The 20,474-nt window shown below is 41.9% G+C and overlaps 1 protein-coding gene across 1 annotated transcript in view; it reads right to left on the reverse strand.

Moving 5' to 3' along the window:
- Window positions 1-20,474, reverse strand: part of IPO11 (importin 11) — a 69,693-nt gene that overhangs the window by 45,429 nt on the left and 3,790 nt on the right. Inside the window, exons 3-12 of the mRNA XM_035100450.3 lie at window positions 15,878-15,978; window positions 12,328-12,400; window positions 10,743-10,946; window positions 7,076-7,208; window positions 6,222-6,280; window positions 3,008-3,056; window positions 2,208-2,278; window positions 1,657-1,849; window positions 1,388-1,540; window positions 1,136-1,179 (exon numbers count right to left, since the gene is read on the reverse strand). Of these exons, the coding sequence (XP_034956341.1) occupies window positions 1,136-1,179; window positions 1,388-1,540; window positions 1,657-1,849; window positions 2,208-2,278; window positions 3,008-3,056; window positions 6,222-6,280; window positions 7,076-7,208; window positions 10,743-10,946; window positions 12,328-12,400; window positions 15,878-15,978 (1,080 nt within the window). The remainder of the gene's footprint in view (window positions 1-1,135; window positions 1,180-1,387; window positions 1,541-1,656; window positions 1,850-2,207; window positions 2,279-3,007; window positions 3,057-6,221; window positions 6,281-7,075; window positions 7,209-10,742; window positions 10,947-12,327; window positions 12,401-15,877; window positions 15,979-20,474) is intronic.

The following is a 20,474-nucleotide window of genomic DNA, read 5'->3' on the forward strand; positions in this document are numbered from 1 at the left end:
CTTAAAGTAGCAAGCAGCCACCATCCTAGGACTTGGCAAGTAAGTGGACACTCCCTTCAAGGGTTTGGGTCTGTGAGGTTTGTTTGCACCAGCACTGGCACCTTGCATGCCCTTGCAAATGGAGGCAATGCTGGCGCCAGCTCCGCATCCAATTTACTCAGTGGCCTCCTCCAGAAGAAGACTCCTCTCTGCAGCTCTACAGCAGGAGGTATTAAACTGGGGTGTCCAATGTCACACTCTTCTGCCAACCTGCCCGGTCCCTTCTCTGGATCCAAATCTCCACTTCCTAGACTACTGGTCTCCTCCCTGGGCTCAGATACTTCTTGGGATCCTGATTTCACTTCCCGCATCCTGCTAAGACCCCTCCAGCTCCAACTCCACGAGCTCCTCCCATTTCTCCCCTGGATCTAACCGTCCCCTCCATGACGTATCCACAGGACTCATAACAAGTGTGAAAATACTTGAAAACATGCAGCATCTCTGCTATTAGGAGAGGAACTTGGGGAAGCCTGTGTGTGTGTGTGTGTGTGTGTGTGTGTGTGTGTGTGTGTGTGTGTGTGCGTGCGCATGCCAAAGCCCCTGACCAATGCCACCATGTGGATCTGCATCTAGCCACAAAATATCTGCTTTGCTTTATGCCACGGGCGAGTCTGATGAAAGATTTCAGCAAGGGTTTCTATCCGGTAATAAACAAGGGTGTTATTACTTGCATCTATATCAGCATGACATACCAATTTCACAGAGAGCATGAACCCACAGAAGAGCTCCGCTGTGCTGATCACAGCGCTTTCTATCCTTTCCTCCATAGCAAACTCCAGGAATACTTGGGACTTGAAAACTGCAGAGTTCAAAGACTGCCCAATTATCGCCACTCTGCTCTCTTCCTGCGTGGGAGGTTTTGCACCGGAGCAAATGATCAGAGCAAGTGTGAAACCTTCCAGCCAGGAAGAAAACAATGTAGGAAACAGCAGCAAAGCCTGAAGTCTGCCTGGATTTAGAGGTCTTTGGTAGTGTGCCAGAGGGTTTACGTCCATACAGTAACTTCTAAAATATGAATTGCATCCTAAAATGTCAAGTTTAATGTCCATATTCAAAGTGGTAAGATCTCTGCGTGAATTTTAAGCAGTATGCTTACCCTGAGACTATATTTCCAAGAATCTCCACCCGTCTCTTCCACAGCTGCAACACAAAAGTACCTATTATTTCAAAATTTCATATGTGGTTAAATAAAAATGTGTAACTGTACAAAAAAAGAGCGTCTGGAAATAGTTAACAATCATACAACATTACACATGCTGCTAACATCAAAGTTATTGCTAGATAATAATGGAAAGTATGCATTATACCTTACACTAAAATTAGGCTGAAATAAATAACAGCTTCTTACTAAAGCCTTCTGGGTCCTCTTCCCACATTGTTAGCTCTTCCTCAGTTAACAGGAAATACTGAGTGACCAACCGCCTGCATATCTCTGTTAATGTTGGGTATGTGAAGAATGACACCTTTATCTTATGAGCTTCAAGAGTTTCAGGGCTGCTATCTGCAGTAAAATAGTTCACATGAAATAAATTCATAATTTGTTAATCTATGTCCAAAAAGGAATAAATCACTATCAAGACTTATGTAACATTTCAAAAATGAAAAGAGCCAAATTACCTTCCACATTTTTGGACGGCTTGTAAGCATAATTTTTGACTATCATCTTAATCAGATTCATGCACTGGACAATAAATCGCTCAAACACAATTCCTTTGCCGGCCTCTGTGAAAACATAGCTGACAGCAAATTCCAATGATCTCTGAATTAGAGGGGTGAATGAAAAAGGATGCTGGTCCAAGAAGTCTAAAAGCTAAAAAGCAAGGGGGAGAGGAAAAGGATTATCGTAAGAGAAATACAAACCAAAAACACAACTGGTTAATAATAAGAGATAAATGAATAAGAAAGTGTATTACAAAAACCAAATAAAAACAAAAGCAATTGCAAACAGCTTGTTGATATAGTCAGTTCTTTAGAATGATGAGTTGGATGTTCTGTGTCTGCCTCCGCCCCAGGCCCTTCCCCTTCATTGTGGCTAATTTATTCTGTTGAACTGATCAATTATTATTTTTTAAAGACAGCATTAAAACTGACTAGTCCGTGAAACTAATTCACTAAGATTATTTGGCTGAAAATAATCTAGTGAAACTTACCACTTTAGTGAAACTTACCACTTTAGTAAAAAGAATTATAGTCTTTTCTAGGCAATCTCTGCAGACATGATCTGCTTCTACACTTTTACCTGGTAAACAACAGCAAAAAAATTCAATTATCATTGACAGCCAAAGGAGAAGACATGCTTGTCTGTTGTAGTAAACACGCAAAAAAAGAGCTTTGTGACACCTTAAAGACTAACAGATTTATTGCAGCATAAGCTTCCTTTTAAGTGTAACTGAAAGCTGCCATATTTTGTAACGTTGGAATTAACAATATTCCAATTGAGCGAAATGCACATTTTAGGTACACAGAAGCTGTGATGTGATGAACAAAACACACTCAGAGAAACATAATGTAAATAATGGATAGGAATTCGTATATTCCACATAGTTGCTGTATTTGTGGCGAAGAGACTGAGCCAGAAAGTTTCCAGTTTGAATTTCAAAACCCACGCTTGCATTCTTGTGAAGATCTTGATTAAATGGCTTCTTTTTTGCTGTTAACTGTTGCTAATATTAATTCCTTTTGTTAAGAAGCATCTGTCATTTAACCAACAGAAACTAAACAGATCTTCTCAGAAACAAGATCCTCTGAGTTCAATGGGATTTACTCCCAAGTAAGCATGCATAGGATTGCAGCCTAATACAGCAACCCTAAACTGACTAGGGAAGAAGTCTCTTTGGATACAACAGAACACACTTCCAGCATGCAAAGTATTGCACTGCATGACACAATTTTTCTAACCCAGATGACACTATTTACCTTGAGGTGTAAAATATAATGCATAAGGCAGAACAATACTTCAAATACTTACTACACTCCAAAAATTGTTTCAGCCGCTCAAATACTGCATGGAGAAATGCCTAGAAGATGCAAAAGCAACATTTTAAAGCATAAAAAGGGTACAGAAATCCACATGTCAACCAACAATAATAATAATAATAATAATAATAATAATAATAATAATAATAATAATAATTTATTCTTTATACCCCGCCCATCTGGCTGGGTTTCCCCAGCCACTCTGGGCGGCTTCCAACAGAAAAATAAAACACAGTAATCTATTAAACATTAAAAGCCTCCCTGAACAAGGCTGCCTTCAGATGTCTTCTAAAAGTCTGGTAGTTGTTTTCCTCTTTGACATCTGTTGGGAGGGCGTTCCACAGGGCAGGCGCCGCCACCGAGAAGGCCCTCTGCCTAGTTCCCTGCAACTTGGCTTCTCGCAATGAGGGAACCGCCAGAAGGCCCTCGGTGCTGGACCTCAGTGTCCGGGCAGAATGATGGAGGTGGAGACGCTCCTTCAGGTATACTGGACCAAGGCCATTTAGGGCTTTAAAGGTCAGCACCAACACTTTGAATTGTACTCGGAAACGTACTGTGAGCCAATGTAGATCTTTCAAGACCGGTGTTATGTGGTCTCGGCAGCCGCTCCCAGTCACCAGTCTAGTTGCCGCATTCTGGATTAGTTGTAGTTTCCGAGTCACCTTCAAAGGTAGCCCCACGTAGAGCGCATTGCAGTAGTCCAAGCGAGAGATAACTAGAGCATGCACCACTCTGGGTAGACAGTCTGCAGGCAGGTAGGGTCTCAGCCTGCGTACCAGATGGAGCTGATAGACAGCTGCCCTGGACACAGAATTGACCTGCGCCTCCATGGACAGCTGTGAGTCCAAAATGACGCCCAGGCTGCACACCTGGTCCTTCAGGGGCACAGTTACCTCATTCAGGACCAGGGAGTCCTCCACACCTGCCCGCCTCCTGTCCCCCACAAACAGTACTTCTGTCTTGTCAGGATTCAACCTCAATCTGTTAGCCACCATCCATCATCCAACTGTTTCCAGGCACTCACACAGGACCTTCACTGGTTCTGATTTGAAAGAGAGGTATAGCTGGGTATCATCCGCATACTGATGAACACCCAGCCCAAACCCCCTGATGATCTCTCCCAGCGGCTGCATGTAGATGTTAAAAAGCATGGGGGAGAGGACAGAACCCTGAGGCACCCCACAAGTGAGAGCCCAGGGGTCTGAACACGGCCAGGAGGAAGGAGCGGAACCACTGTATAACAGAGCCCCCAGCTCCCAACCCCTCTAGACCAGGCATCCCCAAACTTCGGCCCTTCAGATGTTTTGGACCACAATTCCCATCATCCCTGACCACTGGTCCTGTTAGGTAGGGATCATGGGAGTTGTAGGCCAAAACATCTGGAGGGCCGCAGTTTGGGGATGCCTGCTCTAGACGGTCCAGAAGGATGTTATGGTCGATGGTGTCAAAAGCCGCTGAGGGATCCAGCAGGACTAGGAAACAGCTCTCACCTTTTTCCCTAGCCCGCCGGAGATCATCAACCAGTGCGACCAGGGCAGTTTCAGTCCCATGATGAGGCCTGAATCCCAACTGGAAGGGATCCAAATGGTCTGCTTCTTCCAGGCGTGCCTGGAGTTGTTCAACCACTCGCTCAATCACCTTGCCCAAGAATGGAAGATTTGAGACTGGGCGGTAGTTGGCCATATTAGCCACATCTAAAGATGGTTTTTTAAGAAGCGGTTTAATGACCGCCTCTTTCAGCGGGTCTGGGAATACTCCCTCATAGAGGGAAGCATTTACCACCCCGCGGAGCCCATCACCCAGCCCTTCCTGGCTCGCTTTTATTAGCCAAGATGGGCAAGGGTCAAGGAGACAGGTGGTTGGTTTCACTCGTCCAAGCAGCCTGTCCACATCCTCGGAGGTAACAGATTGAAATTGATCCCATGAAACATGACTAGACAGGGCTCCAGCACTCTCCCGCCCCGGCCCTGCTCCCACGATGGAGTCTACCTCCCTCCGAATCTGAGCGACTTTATCTGCAAAAAACTTTGCAAAAGCATTTCAGGAGATATTGGGGTCCCTACCAGGCCCCAATGACGAAGGTGGTTCGGATAGATTGCGAACCACCTGGAACAGTCTCCTGCTGCTGTTTTCTGCAGATGCGATAGAAACGGTGAAGAAGGTCCTCTTCGCCGTCGCCATTGCCACTTGGTAGGCTCGAAGTTGAGCTCTAGCCCGTGTTCGGTCGGATTCAGAATGAGTTTTCCGCCACCGGCGCTCTAGCCGTCTCAGCTACTGTTTCATCACCCTCAGCTCTGGGGAAAACCACAGGGCTGTGCGGGCTCCATGCAATCGGAGAGGGCGCTTCGGAGCCAAACAGGCAATAGCCCTGGTTAACTCCACATTCCAGCGGGCCACCAGGGAATCGGCTGAAAGGCCATCAACATGGGATAAAGCATCCCCTACCACTCTCTGGAAACCATTTGGATTCATTAAGTGGCGGGGGCGGACCATGCTTCTTTGCACAACATTATTATTTGCACTAAGAAGTATTTAATCAACATAATAGGTACTGGGGACCTCTCCCCAACATGTATAAATTTTTAACAAGCCTACTTATATGGCAGCATACTTCACATTCCTTTTGTACCTGTTGTCATTACCTTAAAAGCTTTCAGGAAAATCAAATCAAGTCAAATTCAATAAATAAATAAACCATGCCCATCTGGCTGGGTTTCCCGGGTCATTTTATTAAAAACATGACAAAACATCAAACATTAAAAGCTTCGCTAAACAGGGCTGCCTTCAGATGTCTTCTAAAAGTCAGATAGTTGTTTATTTCCTTAACATCTGGTGGGAGGGCATTCCACAGGGCGGGCACCACCACCGAGAAGGCCCTCTGCCTGGTTCCCTGTAACCTCACTTCTCGCAGCGAGGGAACCACCAGAAGGCCCTTGGCGCTGGACCTCAGTGACCAGGCTGAATGATGGGGATGGAGACACTACAATAAGCTACAATATGCTACATTGATTCTAAACCTGCATGGCCAAGCGTCCAAAGGGCACCCGTACAAGCATCAACTCCTAACTTCTTGCCAGACAAATCTTTTCTAGACATCCATTGTAGTATTAACGCTGTCGCAGTTTGAAGATGAAATTTTAATCATAATGGCAAAGAAGGGGCGAGGCCCAATATACTTATAAAAATAAAGGATGCGCCTTGCTTACCATCACCTCTACGTTCCGATGAGGTTCCACAAACCCATGAACAGTCAATTTACGAAGCACTGAAAAAGGAAGTAATGTTACTGCCCCATAAAATATTACTACTCCCATGAAAGCCACTCATGGCCTAATAGCCAACACAGTGAAGAACTGCTGTGGCAAAACGTTTCAATTTCTTAAAATATCAAACGCTTTTTTTAAAAAAACAAAACCCAAATAAACTGGAAATTTTAAACATTTGGCTTCTCACTCTCTCAGGACATGGTTAGTATTCCACTAATGAGAAAAAACCAGCAGCAGATAAAGAAAGAAAATATAACAGAACCAATTCCAAAGGGTCACAGAATATTTTGGTTGCTGTTTCAAGAGCGAATGCAATCTTTTCACCCACACTTCCATGTCTTAAAGCAGGAATCCAATATGCTGTTTCAATATTTTTATGATAAGCTGCGGCTCAAGACAAAACGTGTATGCAAGTTGAAACAAAGAGTGCCAAGAATATAATGAACGTGCAGTTTGGAACAAAGAGTGTTTGGATGGAACATCCTACCAGTATAAAATATGAATGGCTCAATTTTACCTGGCACTGTAGGAGAGACATACAAAATGCTCTTATAAATCATGGGCTTTCAAAATTAACATAAATATGTATTCCGAGACCAGTCCACCAAGTGCTGGAAAGAATTTTGCATACCCCTCAGCAACCAGTGAATGACACAAATAAAATAAAATCTCTTATGATCCCTATGCAAATGCAACTCTTTGAAGAGACAGAATGTCTTACTCCATTAGTAGAAAATTTGAAAGCCCACCTTACTGTGCACATTCATACTGATCTGACACATTTTGTTAATTACCTTTCAGTGATAAAAGAGTTCTTTCTAGCGAGTTCCTCGTAGCAGTTTCATCTTTAGTACAAATCTGTTGAAGGAATGTATCTGTATGGTGATTCCACAGGGAACAGGTAAAGCTGTAAATTCCAGAAGCTAACTGCAATGTAAAAAATAAATAAATTACTAGTCAAAATAGTTCTTGTTAACGGAACACAGTGAACCTATCCAACTATATTAATCATGCCTAAATCCCACGGAAAGTAATGGGGTTTAAGGTAGTCATGACTAACTTGTTCCAATGGATTTATTGGGACACAGCAGCACAATGCAAAGCGCAATAAGTCTCAGTGAGCTCAAAGGGACTTACTTTTTAGTAAGTGTATTTTGGAATACAGCTTCACTCATGACTGTTTTAACTGAAACTGTTCTTAATAGTGTATTTTTATGGTGATGGAAAATCATCTATGGTGAAAAGCAGTTTATAAATATTGGGAATAAATAAATATTTTTTAAAATAAAACAGTTCTGGTCTTGAAAGATGATTAAGGATCTGCAGATCATGTGCTCCTTTCTTCTCACTAAAGTCTCCTCTATGCCTTTAAGGGATCTACCTATCTTAACCACTGTTGAAACTAACCAGATCCCAAAAGTGGAATGCAAAAGATGGTTGTGACGAGAATCAATTCCAATCACTTAACAACGGTTGAACCTTTGGAGCTTTTACATAAATATGGAACACTCAGTTTGTTCTTAATCTAGCCACATCCAGTCTCACATTGAGACAGAAAAGGTTTCCTTTTCAACAGAATTGAAACAAACACCAGTGTATGTGAATACTTCTACTGAGTTGGACATTTTACTAAACTCACTGTCAGACTTTGCCCCAGTTCAGATCACCATAAACCATGTGGTTTTGAGGATCAGCAATGAACCATGGTGAGCTCTGCCCTTTAACACTCCCCTTTCCCCACACCTCTGCAGGTATGAGGAGAGTGAAAAGTTCCACTTGCAGTTTTAAAGCAAACCACAATTTTGCATCACATATGAAGTCGGGGAGTTGAGGTTTGTTCTAAACATAATCAGTTAAAACAGTATCAGGATCAAACTCGATATCATGTTTTGTTTTAACTGTACTTAATCAGAGCAATCCACAGTTCCTTGAGTTCACATATGGCACAAAACGGTGGCTTGTTCTAAAAGTGAAAGCTTACCTCTCTAATCTGCAAAGGGGTGGGGATGAAGAGTATGGAAGTGCAAGGCTAACCATGGTTTGTGACACGAAGTTGTGGCTCTCTCTCTCTCCTGTCACATATGAAGGAGGAGAGGTGAACTCATGGTTCTCAATCATCTAAGCTATGGTTTAGGAAATGATTATCTGAATTGGGCCTTTGTCATCAAGATTTCAGTAATGTACACAATGACACACACAGAACTCAGACGTTAACATATACATTTCTGAAGGTGAACCTATATGCTGTACTATGAAAACTGCTGTAGTGATTAGCAAAATGTACCTTAGACAAGCTGAAAAAATATTCCGGGTATAAGCATTGTGTTAAAACTATGATAATGACAGAAACACAGCTAAGCAAATTTCAAATTAATTAAACTTCCCCCACCCAAAGTTATTTAAATTATCTCAGAACACTGCAAGATGGAGACAGATGGCTGTAAACAAAAAAAATGTTGTGCAAGTACTTTTGTCTTAGACATAACCCAATTTGTCTTAAAATGCAATTGCTTTTCCAGAAAATAGCTTGTTTTTTATTATTATTCTGCAGGAATATAAGCATGCTTTCTTCCTATCAAAGATTCTATACACACCCTCTCATGGGAGTAAACACCCATCTGCTCTCCTGTATAGCGTGCTCCAGACTGTTCAATATCACTGCCCTTAAAAACTGTTTATGTATTCCCACTATAAACCTTTGTGTTGGGCTCATCAAAATTAAGCTTCTTGCATGGGGTTTATCATTTCGAAAAAGTACAGTTAAAGAAATATAAAGCCAGAGAAAAGGCTTGTTTTAGTCCCCAAATAACCGAACAGGATCATAAGCACACATACAATATCATAACTATTAATGCTTAATGCAGATGCACAGCACAGTTTCTATTAAATAGAAAAGATCACCTTTACTAGTATAATGTGTGTAAGCATAATACCTAAACATGGCTTGTTTTCCTTAGTTATGCTGCATCTGAATCTAAACCATGACTAAGGACGGCCTGGAAAGTAAGATGTGTACTTTGGTTGAATACACACCACACATCTAAAACACATACCCCCTGCTAGAAATCGTGGAAACTGTAGTTTACTCCTTAAAGGTACCCCTGACCATTAGGTCCAGTCGTGTCCAACTCTGGGGTTGCGGTGCTCATCTCGCTCTATAGGCCGAGGGAGCCGGTGTTTGTCCGCAGACAGCTTCCGGATCATGTGGCCAGCATGGCTAAGCCGCTTCTGGCGACCAGAGCAGCGCATGGAAACGCCGTTTACCTTCCCACCGGACCGGTACCTATTTATCTACTTGTACCTGACGTGCTTTCAAACTGCTAGATGGGCAGGAGAAGGGACCGAGCAATGGGAGCTCACCCCGTTGCGGGGATTGGAACCACCGACCTTCTGATCGGCAAGCCCAAGAGGCTCAGTGGTTTAGACCACTGCACCACCCACGTCCCTTTTAGTTTACCCCTTACAGAGCTACAAATTTCCAACACCCTTAACAAACTAGTTCCCAGGATTCTTGAGGCGAGAGAATGTTCTTTAAATTTATGGTGTGTATGAAGTTCAAGATCTGAAGATGATTTATTTAGCTATTATTTTAAAATATTTTAGGGTGATTCTTTTAGTTTAAAAACACCAGGAGTATTAGAAAGAAAAGGGTGCATCCTTACATACAAAACAAATAAAATCCAACTACATTCACCCTGACCCTGAAAATAATGCATGCCTTCCCATTTCTATTAGCAGCAATTATAAAGTGCAGTGAGGGTTTTGTGCGCTGTCTCCTCCCAATTCCAACAGCAATTGTGGCATTATGTCTGCAGTGAGGGGGAAAACTTACAGTGGAATAGAAAACGATAGTTTGAAGCTGGTTTCAAATGATGGCTTATAGCTAGCTGCTGGTTTATGTTAACCAAGGTGCAGACATAATTTTATTTATTTGTTACATTTATATCTCCTTCAACCCATTTTATCCTCCCAATCCTGTGTGGTAGGTTAAAGTTGAGAGACAATGACTGGGCCAAGGTCACCCAGAGAGCTTCATGGCTGAGTGGAGATTTGAACCCTGGTCTACGAGGGTCTAGACCGGAGCTTTAACCACTAGGTAATGACAGTGGAAGTAGGGGGATTCAACAGTAGAGGGGGAGGGCACTCTGGATCTTTTCATCGTGGTCAGGAGACTGGGAAACATTACATTAAATTGACTGAGTTGTCCGATATTGTGCTGTAAAGGAGCACTTGATCAAAATGACACATTTTGCCAGCAGGCTGTCATCAGCTACAACCAAGGTTAAAAAGAAATACTTTCAAACTGGAGTTCCCTTGGGCAGCAGCTTCCTGTGTTCCCAGTTGCATGCTGCTGTCATATTACTCTCTTCTCAATTGTGGGGATCAGAAGAAATGAAATAGCATGCCTGATAGGAGAAACCAATCTGACTCCAAGACTGCATTATTGGAAGGGATACTTACATCATAGAAAAGTTTTCTATCTGCAGCAAGCCGTTTAGATGCCAAAGTCTTTGTGACATGGTAGAAGGTAAGTAGAGCTCTGTGCTGTCGGAGATCATCTTGAATTTTAACAGATTCGACAAGAATGGGAATAAGTTCCGGCCACTGCCTAGGGCAATCCAGCCTCGCGACTTTGGCAATCAACACAGAAATCTGGGTGGCAATCTGCAAAGACAGCCAAAGGGAACATGGTTAAGGCAGCAGGACTGAATCCAAAAGGGAGTCAGTCCTGGTTAAAGTGACTGGTTTCCATTTTAAATAGCCTCACACATCTGATGAAATTTCAGGCAACATTTTGCTGAGTTTGGCGAAGCTGATAAATTAACTCAATTCAAAATTTAAGATTTAAGAACAAGGAATGTTCCCATTCACTTTTCCAATCAGTCATTCCTTTCCCCCTCTGATCCAGCTTCCTATTTCCACTGGGCCAGAAGTCAATATTCTATGGCCATTGAGCATGCTCAGTCCTCATGGGGTCTTTTGGGTCTCCCCAGCTCATAGGATTTTTTCCTTCCTCATCTGAAAAGTCTATTGAGTCCAGCATCCTGATTTCACAGTGGTCAACCAAGCGCCTATGGGAAGCCTGCCAGAAGCACCTGAGCGCAACAGCACTCTTCTGACCTGTGATTCCCCCCCCCCCCAAATGATATTCAGAGGCATATTGCCTCTGACTGTGGAGATAGCCTTCAGGGCTAGTAGCCACCAATAATCTTATCCTCCATGAATTTGTCTAATCTTTGAAAGCCATCTAAGCTGCTGGCAATCACTATTCTTGTGCGGGAGCAAATTCCACGGTTTATCTACGTAGACAAACCTCAAACACTCAGCTTCAGGGCTTGTCCATGAGCTGTAGCATTGAGAACATATCTCTACCCACTTTCTCTATACCATGAATAATTGTACACACTTTTGTTACGTTGTTTCTCTAAACTGAAAAGCCCCAATTTTTGTAACCTTTCCTCAAAAGGGAACTGCCCCACCCCCTTAATAATTTTGGCTGCCTTTTCTGCAAGACTCTTCCCTATCTTTGCTCCAACAAACTTCACACTCTACTATCTCCAACTTGAACACTTTATCAGCCTGCCCATCTCACCCCACAGATAAGGCTGGGTTGTCCCACATTCAATTGTCCAGAAATGCACATAACACCTGACAACTGCCACTTTCTCAGATCAGGTGATAAATCTGATAAAAGCAGGCCATCATCCTGCAAAATGGACCACTTAGATGCTAAGGTTTCATTCTGCCAACAATTCTACTGAAAATTAGGAACAGAAAACGAAGAGTAAAAGTGATTAACCTTACAAATCTCTGACTTGTCTTCTAAATGCACAATGGATACACTTGCTGGCTATGCTAATTTACCACCATTAATAATATCATCTCTCTGAGATTTAGCAGGAATTATTTCTTCATGTAATAGGCTTCTTTTATAAAAAATAATAATAATCCTCAACCCACTTAATTCTAATGTTAAACTTTAAAATTACAAGATACAGCCTTAGAGTGTTAATATGATTTTTTAAATTTTTTTATAATCACTAACCTGATTTATTGGCTCATTGAAATTGGCAATAAGCCCTGCACGTAATGTGGATTTCTCCTCTTCTGAAAGAGCACTGTTTTAAAAGAAAATAAATACACGTAATAGATACAACTTCTCATTTCTTACTATCTAAACGTTTGAGAGTTTCTTCTACTTAGCAAGAATACTGGAAGAATGACACCTGTTTTACAGTAATGTTTGAGGCAAGCCTAAGGTCTACAGATTGGATCCAAAGAACCATGTGCTGAAAGAAAATAGCTATAAGCACTATTCTGCAAACTTGTACAAGAGCTTGCATAAGTGTTGACACAAGTGGTTCCACTGCAGTTCCTTATATGTTTCCTGCTCAAGCTGAAGAATATAAATTGGGTTTAGTTCCACTTTTCTCTTGCAATAGCAGCCAGAGTAAAACAGTCCTTCCGGAAGTGGAAGATACCTTCTGATCTAACTGTATGATACCCAAGGAGGAATGCACAGGTTTCACTTGCTTTGCTCATAAACATCAACAAGTGAGAATAAAAGCTGTATTTTGGATCTTATTATTGATGTAGAAATTGATCACTTTGCTTGTGTATTTTTGAAGTTTCGGTTATGACTATGTTAAACATAGTCAGTGTTAAACATACATAACACTGTACAGTGGTACCTCGGTTTATGAACACAATTGGTTCCGGAAGTCTGTTCATAAACTGAAGCGTTCATAAACTGAAGCGAACTTTCCCATTGAAAGTAATGGAAAGTGGATTAATCTGTTCGCAGAGTACTTAAACTGAAGCGTTCATAAACTGAAGCGAACTTTCCCATTGAAAGTAATGGAAAGTGGATTAATCCATTCCAGACGGGTCCGCAGAGTACTTAAACTGAAGCGTTCATAAACTGAAGCATGGGTGTAATTGGTTCCGGAAGTCTGTTCATAAACTGAAGCGTTCATAAACTGAAGCGAACTTTCCCATTGAAAGTAATGGAAAATGAATTAATCTGTTCCAGATGGGTCCACGCCGTTCATAAACTGAAAATTCATAAACCGAGATGTTCGTAAACCGAGGTTCCACTGTAGTTATGTACAGTGGTACCTCGGTTTTTGAACGTCTCCGTTGACAAATGTTTCGGAACTCTAATGCTATAAACCCGGACGTAAATGCTTCGGTTTTTGAACACGTCTCAGAGGTTGAACAGGAAACACGGCTTCCGCTGAATGCGAGATCCTGAAGCCTAGCTGTTGGCTATTGAGTTTTGGTTTTTGAATGTTTCGGAACTCAAACGGTCTTCGGGAATGGATTACATTCAAAAACCGAGCTACCACTGTTATTGTTTATATGTTGTAAGCCACCTTGAGCCTGCTATTAACTTTGGAAAGGCAGCATACAAATAATATGACTGTCTGATTAATTGAAGAGACAGTTGAAAATTTTTACATTTTATCAGTAATATAATTGACAAAAGTTGACAAAAAGCTTAATTATTCAAGAGGCCAGTCTCTCTTTCTTTCCTGGGCTATGTCCTCAAAATTTCGCACAAAAGACTCAGGTGAATTTTAAAATCAGATGGCAACGTGGAATAAGGCATAGCTGCTATTGAGAAAGAAACTTCCACTCAATGTGGCTCTCCCCTTACTTTTCTCAGGATCGTAGCTAAGAAACCAAGCTTTCAAAAACTATCAAAGCGTTTTAGGAATTTAACTGGCATTAGGGGTCATATTTAAATGTTAGCATTAAGAAATGTTGCTGTGCCATGTCTAAATACATTTGTGGAAGTCCATGGGGAATTAAGAGATTTGTCACTTTTTAGGCAAGCGGAACATTTTTCCAACTGTGAAAAAGCATAACACAACAGAAAATGGAAAAGGATAGATTCACCTTACAGGTATAACCAGGTGTAATATTTCCTAAAGCACTTTAAGCAAAAGTGTTTATGTGATATTGAAAATGAAAAAAAAGCCATTTAGAAGTTGCTCATGTGATGCAATACTGACATCTGCAGGAATGTAAAAGTGATCTTTATTCCCCACACAGGAGCTTCACACAATCAGGTTTATAATTTAGCCATTTCCCTCCACCACTAAAAAAATCTGATTACAGTACTTAGATAACATTTGTGAAGCTATCTAAACCCATGAAATAAGATAAATAAATTCTATATAGTAATAAAATATAGTTGCACCAAGTTCTAGAACTACCTTCAGAAAATCTCAGAATTCTTCTACCAACATATTTCCCCCATACAGTGGTGCCTCGCTAGACAAATTTAATTCGTTCCACGGGTCTTTTCTTATAACGAAAATATTCGTCTAGCGAATCCCATAGGAATGCATTGAATTTTTTTTTGCCCATAGGAACGCATTAATTGAATTTCAATGCATTCCTATGGGAAACCGCGATTCGCTAGACGAAAACGAATTCGTCTAGCGAGGCAACCTCCGCTAGAAAAAACCTTTCGTTAAGCGAAAATTTCGTTAAGCAGGGCATTCATTAAGCGAGGCACCACTGTATACCTGTCACAAATTAAGTTAAAAGTGCATGAAGTTGCATTAAATATTTAGTCCTATGAAAGATACCAACCTAAAGTTAGAGGAACTGATGAAAACAAGGGTGTAAGAAGCAAACAGGAGAAGTTAATTTTCATTTATTAATGAAATGTAAAAACTACTTCATCAAAGAATTTTCCAAACAGCATACAAATACAATTGCAGGAAAAACATGGCTAAAATCCACAGAGCAATTTAAAGCAAAGATACATAATCATTAAAAACACAGATAAAAATCAATGAAACTTAGCAGGGCCGTCTTCAGCATATTGGGCGCCCTGGTGCAAAGATTGCTCCGGTGGGGGCCCCCCCGCCCCGTTTCCCACCACAGCGGGCGGGCGCAGCCGCTCGGCACCCCCCTGGCAGCCCAGCGCCCTGCACCACACAGCCTTGCCTTAGAGCCGGCCCTGATTGTTAGCCATTGATTAAGGTTGATCTCCACACTAGTCTTAACACCGGTTCATCACAGAAAGAGCTAGAGAATTCTGAAATGAATAAAGGAAGCTTTCCCTTGGAGAACTGCATAAAGGGATATACAGGATAGGATATAAAGCAGGGGTCGGCAAGCTCCGTCCGTTGGAGGATGGGCCAGAGCATGTGCGCACGCACGCTCTTCTGGGTCGGAGGAGCGTCCGTGTGCATGTGCACACGCTATTTCCAGAGCTCCTCCGACCCGGATGTGTGCCGGAAATAGCATGTGTGCATGCACACGGGAGCTTCTCCGTCCTGCACACGTGCACACACGCTATTTCTGGTGCATATTCGGGTCGGAGGAACACCTGTGCACATGCACACAGGCGCCATCAACCTGGAAGTCGGTCCCTGTGCTGCACCACGCCACACCGGTAAGAGCGGGCGGTGGGCGGTGTGGCAGGGGTCACCACGGGTCAGATAGACAAGCCCTGTGGGCCGCCAACCCCTGATATAAAGTCTTCAATCTGGTCTGAACCACAAATGTTTCTCAGAACTGCAACTTTTAAAAGAATATATATAGCAAAATAAGAGCACAGAGAATATGTTCCTTACTGTGGTGCCACACGTCTCCAATAGCGGTCAATTCCATTTTTGAAGTAAAGCACAGCTAACCACCTCACATTTACATCCAAGGTGTGATTTGTGAAGATATTCTGGAAGAAAAGTATAGAGTTAAACATAGCGCTCTCTCTCTCTATAGTACACATCATTTTAGCACTGGAGAATGGCATAATGGTTGGAAGCCTCCCTATAATACTAAACTGTGTTGATAAAAAATAAGGTTTTAACAAAAGCAATATTGGATGTAATATGAATTTAGTCATAATCTTTGACCAGGAAATACATAATCTGCTTTTACTTTTTAGCCTGACCCCCAACAGAAGAATATGCAGAGTTTAAGCATTGTATTTTTTATTTTATTTAAGTTGCTATATGCCACTCAATACCTCTGGGAAGAGAATGTCTGAGAACATGGCATAGGCTGAGGAAATGAATGGAGAGCCCCCAGTCTCTGCCTCATTCCTCACTCATATTACAGATGTCTACTGTAATTAATATCCAATCTACTGCAGTGGCATTTAAAAGGGCTGGGGGGACTCTATAATGGACACCAATTCATACTGGATGTTGCCAAAGCAATAAGGTCAACACTTTCATTCCCTTCCTAATTCAACATCATCAACAAGCTGGTTTATGTTCTCTCCCGGCCATCATGTTTTAATGGACACAACACTGGACTAATTCCAAAAACTAGATCAACTACAAGCATCTCAGTGTGAAGTGGAATTTTCCCAGGCTGTAAGCTCTGCAGTGAAGCACTAGCTGCCTGTTGGCTTTTGAAGACACAGCAGTGTAGATGCAGCCTATCCATCCATCCACTATATAAACACACATGAGAAGGCTGGAAACATCCCCCAGTTCTCATACAAGCAGCCACAAATAAATTCCTATCAAATGTGGCAAAAATAGGCCCAATATCCAGCACTTTGAAAATCAGAAGGCAGAATTACCAAAAGACCACTAGTCAAAAGGAGAGAACATAGACATTATTCAGCAAAATGAGCAAGCTATGTTAAACAAATTCAGAGGCCTGCTTCAGGCTACAGTACGTGAAGGTAAAGGGACCCCTGACCATTAAATCTAGTTGTTCCTGAACAAGCCAGGATCTTAAACCATGGTTTGAAGTTAAGATCCTGGCTTGTAAGGAAGATCACAGCACTCAGTAATTAGTTACTGAGTAGGGCTGATATCGCCACAATCCATTTCATCCATTTGCCTAATGAAATTAATGAGAATTAATGAGAGCATTGCTAACATTAGGATTCTTGCACACAGAGACCAAGTTAACACTTAAAATATGCCAGGGCTTCTGACTTTTCATGGTTAACTATAACCAAGCAACACACTAGTACAGTGGTGCCTTGCTTAACAAATGCCCTGCTTAACGAAATTTCCGCTTAACGAAAGGTTTTTTCTAGCGGAGGTTGCCTCGCTAGATGAATTCGTTTTGCGAAAAATTCGTCTAGCGAAATGCGGTTTCCTATAGGAATGCATTGAAATTCAATTAATGCGTTCCTATGGGCAAAAAAAAAAATCCAAAAAAAAATCAATGCATTCCTATGGGATTCGCTAGACGAATTTTTCGTTATAAGAAAAGACCCGTGGAACGAATTAAATTCGTCTAGCGAGGCACCACTGTATATGCTGCCCAATTGCTCTCACTTCACTCTTCCCCTGGTATGAGTGGGAATAACAAACCATGAAGACCTGGCTACCTATTGCACCTAAATAAAGATCATAGTATACTAACAAGTCAGAGTCTATTAAAGCAACTTGGCTAAAGGATGACTAGTGAATGGTGGATTGTTAGGCAGAAACAAGCCACAATACCTGGTTCGGATGCAATGTAAAGTCAAGACTCCCTCATTTATTTATATCCAACTTGCAAGGAGCAAGAGAGCAGCAGCACCAACAGTTTATCATTATGTCTGCACGCAGTGAGGTGTATGATTCTAAATTTTGTCTTTTATATAACATTGCTAAAAATTAATATTCCATGCCATCAGCTATCACATCAATAAATCATCTGTCCAAACTCTGTTTCCATCTTACAAAATGTGAGCCACGTTAAATTCTTATTCAATTAAATGAATTAACATGAGTAGCCTTGGGGCTGCTCTTAATTAGAAGAGGTAGAAAGACATTCAAATTTTAAGGGGCAAATTCAGCTTTGGTAATTGGAAACAAATAAATTCCCTTGTTTGCTGGAAAGGACTTAGGTCAGAGTAAACTAGAAAAGCAAGTGTGCTTGCTTCCTCTCCTTCGGTTTTTCCAACTGTAGGTTTTTGTTTCACACAAGGAGTATCTAAGTATACAGGAAAGACTGGTCATGTTTGCACATAATTCTAAGACAGGATCTGCCCACCTAGTGCCCTCCAGCAGTTTTGGACTAAAACTCCCATCAGCCAGGACAACCGTGTTAGCTGAGGCTGATGGAAGTTGTAGTCCAAACCAGCTGGAGGGCCCCAGGTAGGCGAAGGCTGTGCAAGCAGCCAAATTCTTCTGCTTCCCTCCTCCTTTCCAAAAGAGCTGAACTCAGCATTACAGTGGTACCTCGGTTTATGAACACAATTGGTTCCGGAAGTCTGTTCATAAACTGAAGCGTTCATAAACTGAAGCGAACTTTCCCATTGAAAGTAATGGAAAGTGGATTAATCCGTTCCAGACGGGTCCGCGGAGTACTTAAACTGAAGCGTTCATAAACTGAAACATGGGTGTAATTGGTTCCGGAAGTCTGTTCATAAACTGAAGCGTTCATAAACTGAAGCGAACTTTCCCATTAAAAGTAATGGAAAGTGAATTAATCCGTTCCAGATGGGTCCGCGGCGTTCATAAACCGAAAATTCATAAACCGAGGTGTTCATAAACCGAGGTTCCACTGTATGTCTGAACCCGAGACCACAGTTTGCTTTGGCAAACAAACGGCAACTGCAAGCCAACTTGTAGCCATGGCTTTGACACTGGCTTAGCAATAACGATGTGTCAGGGCAAAGCAAGCCAGGAGCCTATGTTTTGATGCAACGCTAAGGTACCCTCTGCATGGTCTGTGGACCCACTTGCAGAAAAGAGGAGTGAAGCTGGAAAGCTCAGACTTTTAGCCGACAGCCCACACAGCATTGTCTAATAACTGTAAGTTATGGTTTAGTTTTACATGCAAGCGGAGCCACTGTGCCACTTGCTATTAATGCCAATTTCAATCAACACCACATCTGCTGGAGACTGAACTTCTGAAGCCCAACGTTCTATTTCAGGTCTGGCTGGACATGCTCAAAGTTGATCCCTTGTTGAGGCAGGTGTATTCTGAATTTCAAGGGGCGTAAAAGAAGATACTGTTTTCAGACTTAAAATTATCCCCCCTTTGATATCTCTGTCAGTGAATGAGAGGCCCAAGCATTGTATATAGATATAATAGATATATGTAGAAATAATGCCAACAAGTTCTGAGCCACAATCCTATACACATTTGCCCGGCAGTAAGTCCCACTGAAGACACTAGGACTTGCTTATGTGCACAGGATTGCACTGCTACCCACTCTCTTATTCCTTAGCTTCAAGGCCCATGTAGTCTTATCAAGGAATCATAGCATCGTAAGAGTTGGGATGCACCCAAGGATCATCCAGTCCAACCCTCTGAAATGCAGGAATCTCAGCTAAAGCATCCATGATAGGTGGTCATCCAGCCTCTGCTTAAAAACCTCCAAGGAAGGAGAGTCCACAACCTCTCGAGGGAGTCTGTTTCACTGTCGAACAGCTCTGTCAGAAAGTTTTTCCATATGTTTAGTTGGAATCTCCTTTCTTGTACTGTAACTTGAAGCCATTGCTTCGTGTCCTACCCTCCAGAGCAGGCAAAAATAAGCTTGTTCCCTATTCCATGTGACAGCCCTTAAGATATTTGAAGATGGCTATCGTATCTCCTCTCAGTCTCCTCTTTTCCAGGCTAAACATACCCAGCCTTCAAGACGAGGAAGAAGAGATGGTATCATATTGAGTGGAGAGGGGAGGAAAGAAAAGTACCGAGCCCCCTTGCCTGTGACTGTGTCAGCCTCAGACCTTACAATATGTTAGGGAGCTTCCCATCACTGCCACTTTGCCCACTTCCTATCCAGTCCACAAATGGCAGGCATTTTACAGTTACTTATAATTGCTCCAAATCAGCAGCAGTGGACTGCAGGTATCCTGTAAATCTGCAAAAAACAAATAATTAAATTCTGCATCTCAGTTGGTGGACCTTGAGGTTGTAGTAAAAACACAAAATGGCTTCCATAAGCCCTAATGTCTACCTTCCCCAATGCTAAAACTCTGCTGAAAATGGATTTACTGCTACAAGAAACAACACCTTTGCCTTTTTACAACATAAATACATTGGGGTGAGCAATATATATATATATATATATATCCCTCAAGCGACCCAGGGCCTGTTCTCTGCGCCAGCTTATCTTAAAGTTTTAAGTATCTTTACGCTCACTGTATTTATTAACATTAATTTTATCATTGCACAAAGTTTTATATGTATGTTTTGTCCTTTGGGATTGTTCCCCCAAACGTGTTTTGAAAGCTGGTCTCCGACCGTAATAAATGATTAATTCAT

Source organism: Zootoca vivipara, chromosome 10 (genome assembly GCF_965207765.1).
Source record: "Zootoca vivipara chromosome 10, rZooViv2.hap1.1, whole genome shotgun sequence".
Lineage (NCBI taxonomy): Eukaryota > Metazoa > Chordata > Lepidosauria > Squamata > Lacertidae > Zootoca > Zootoca vivipara.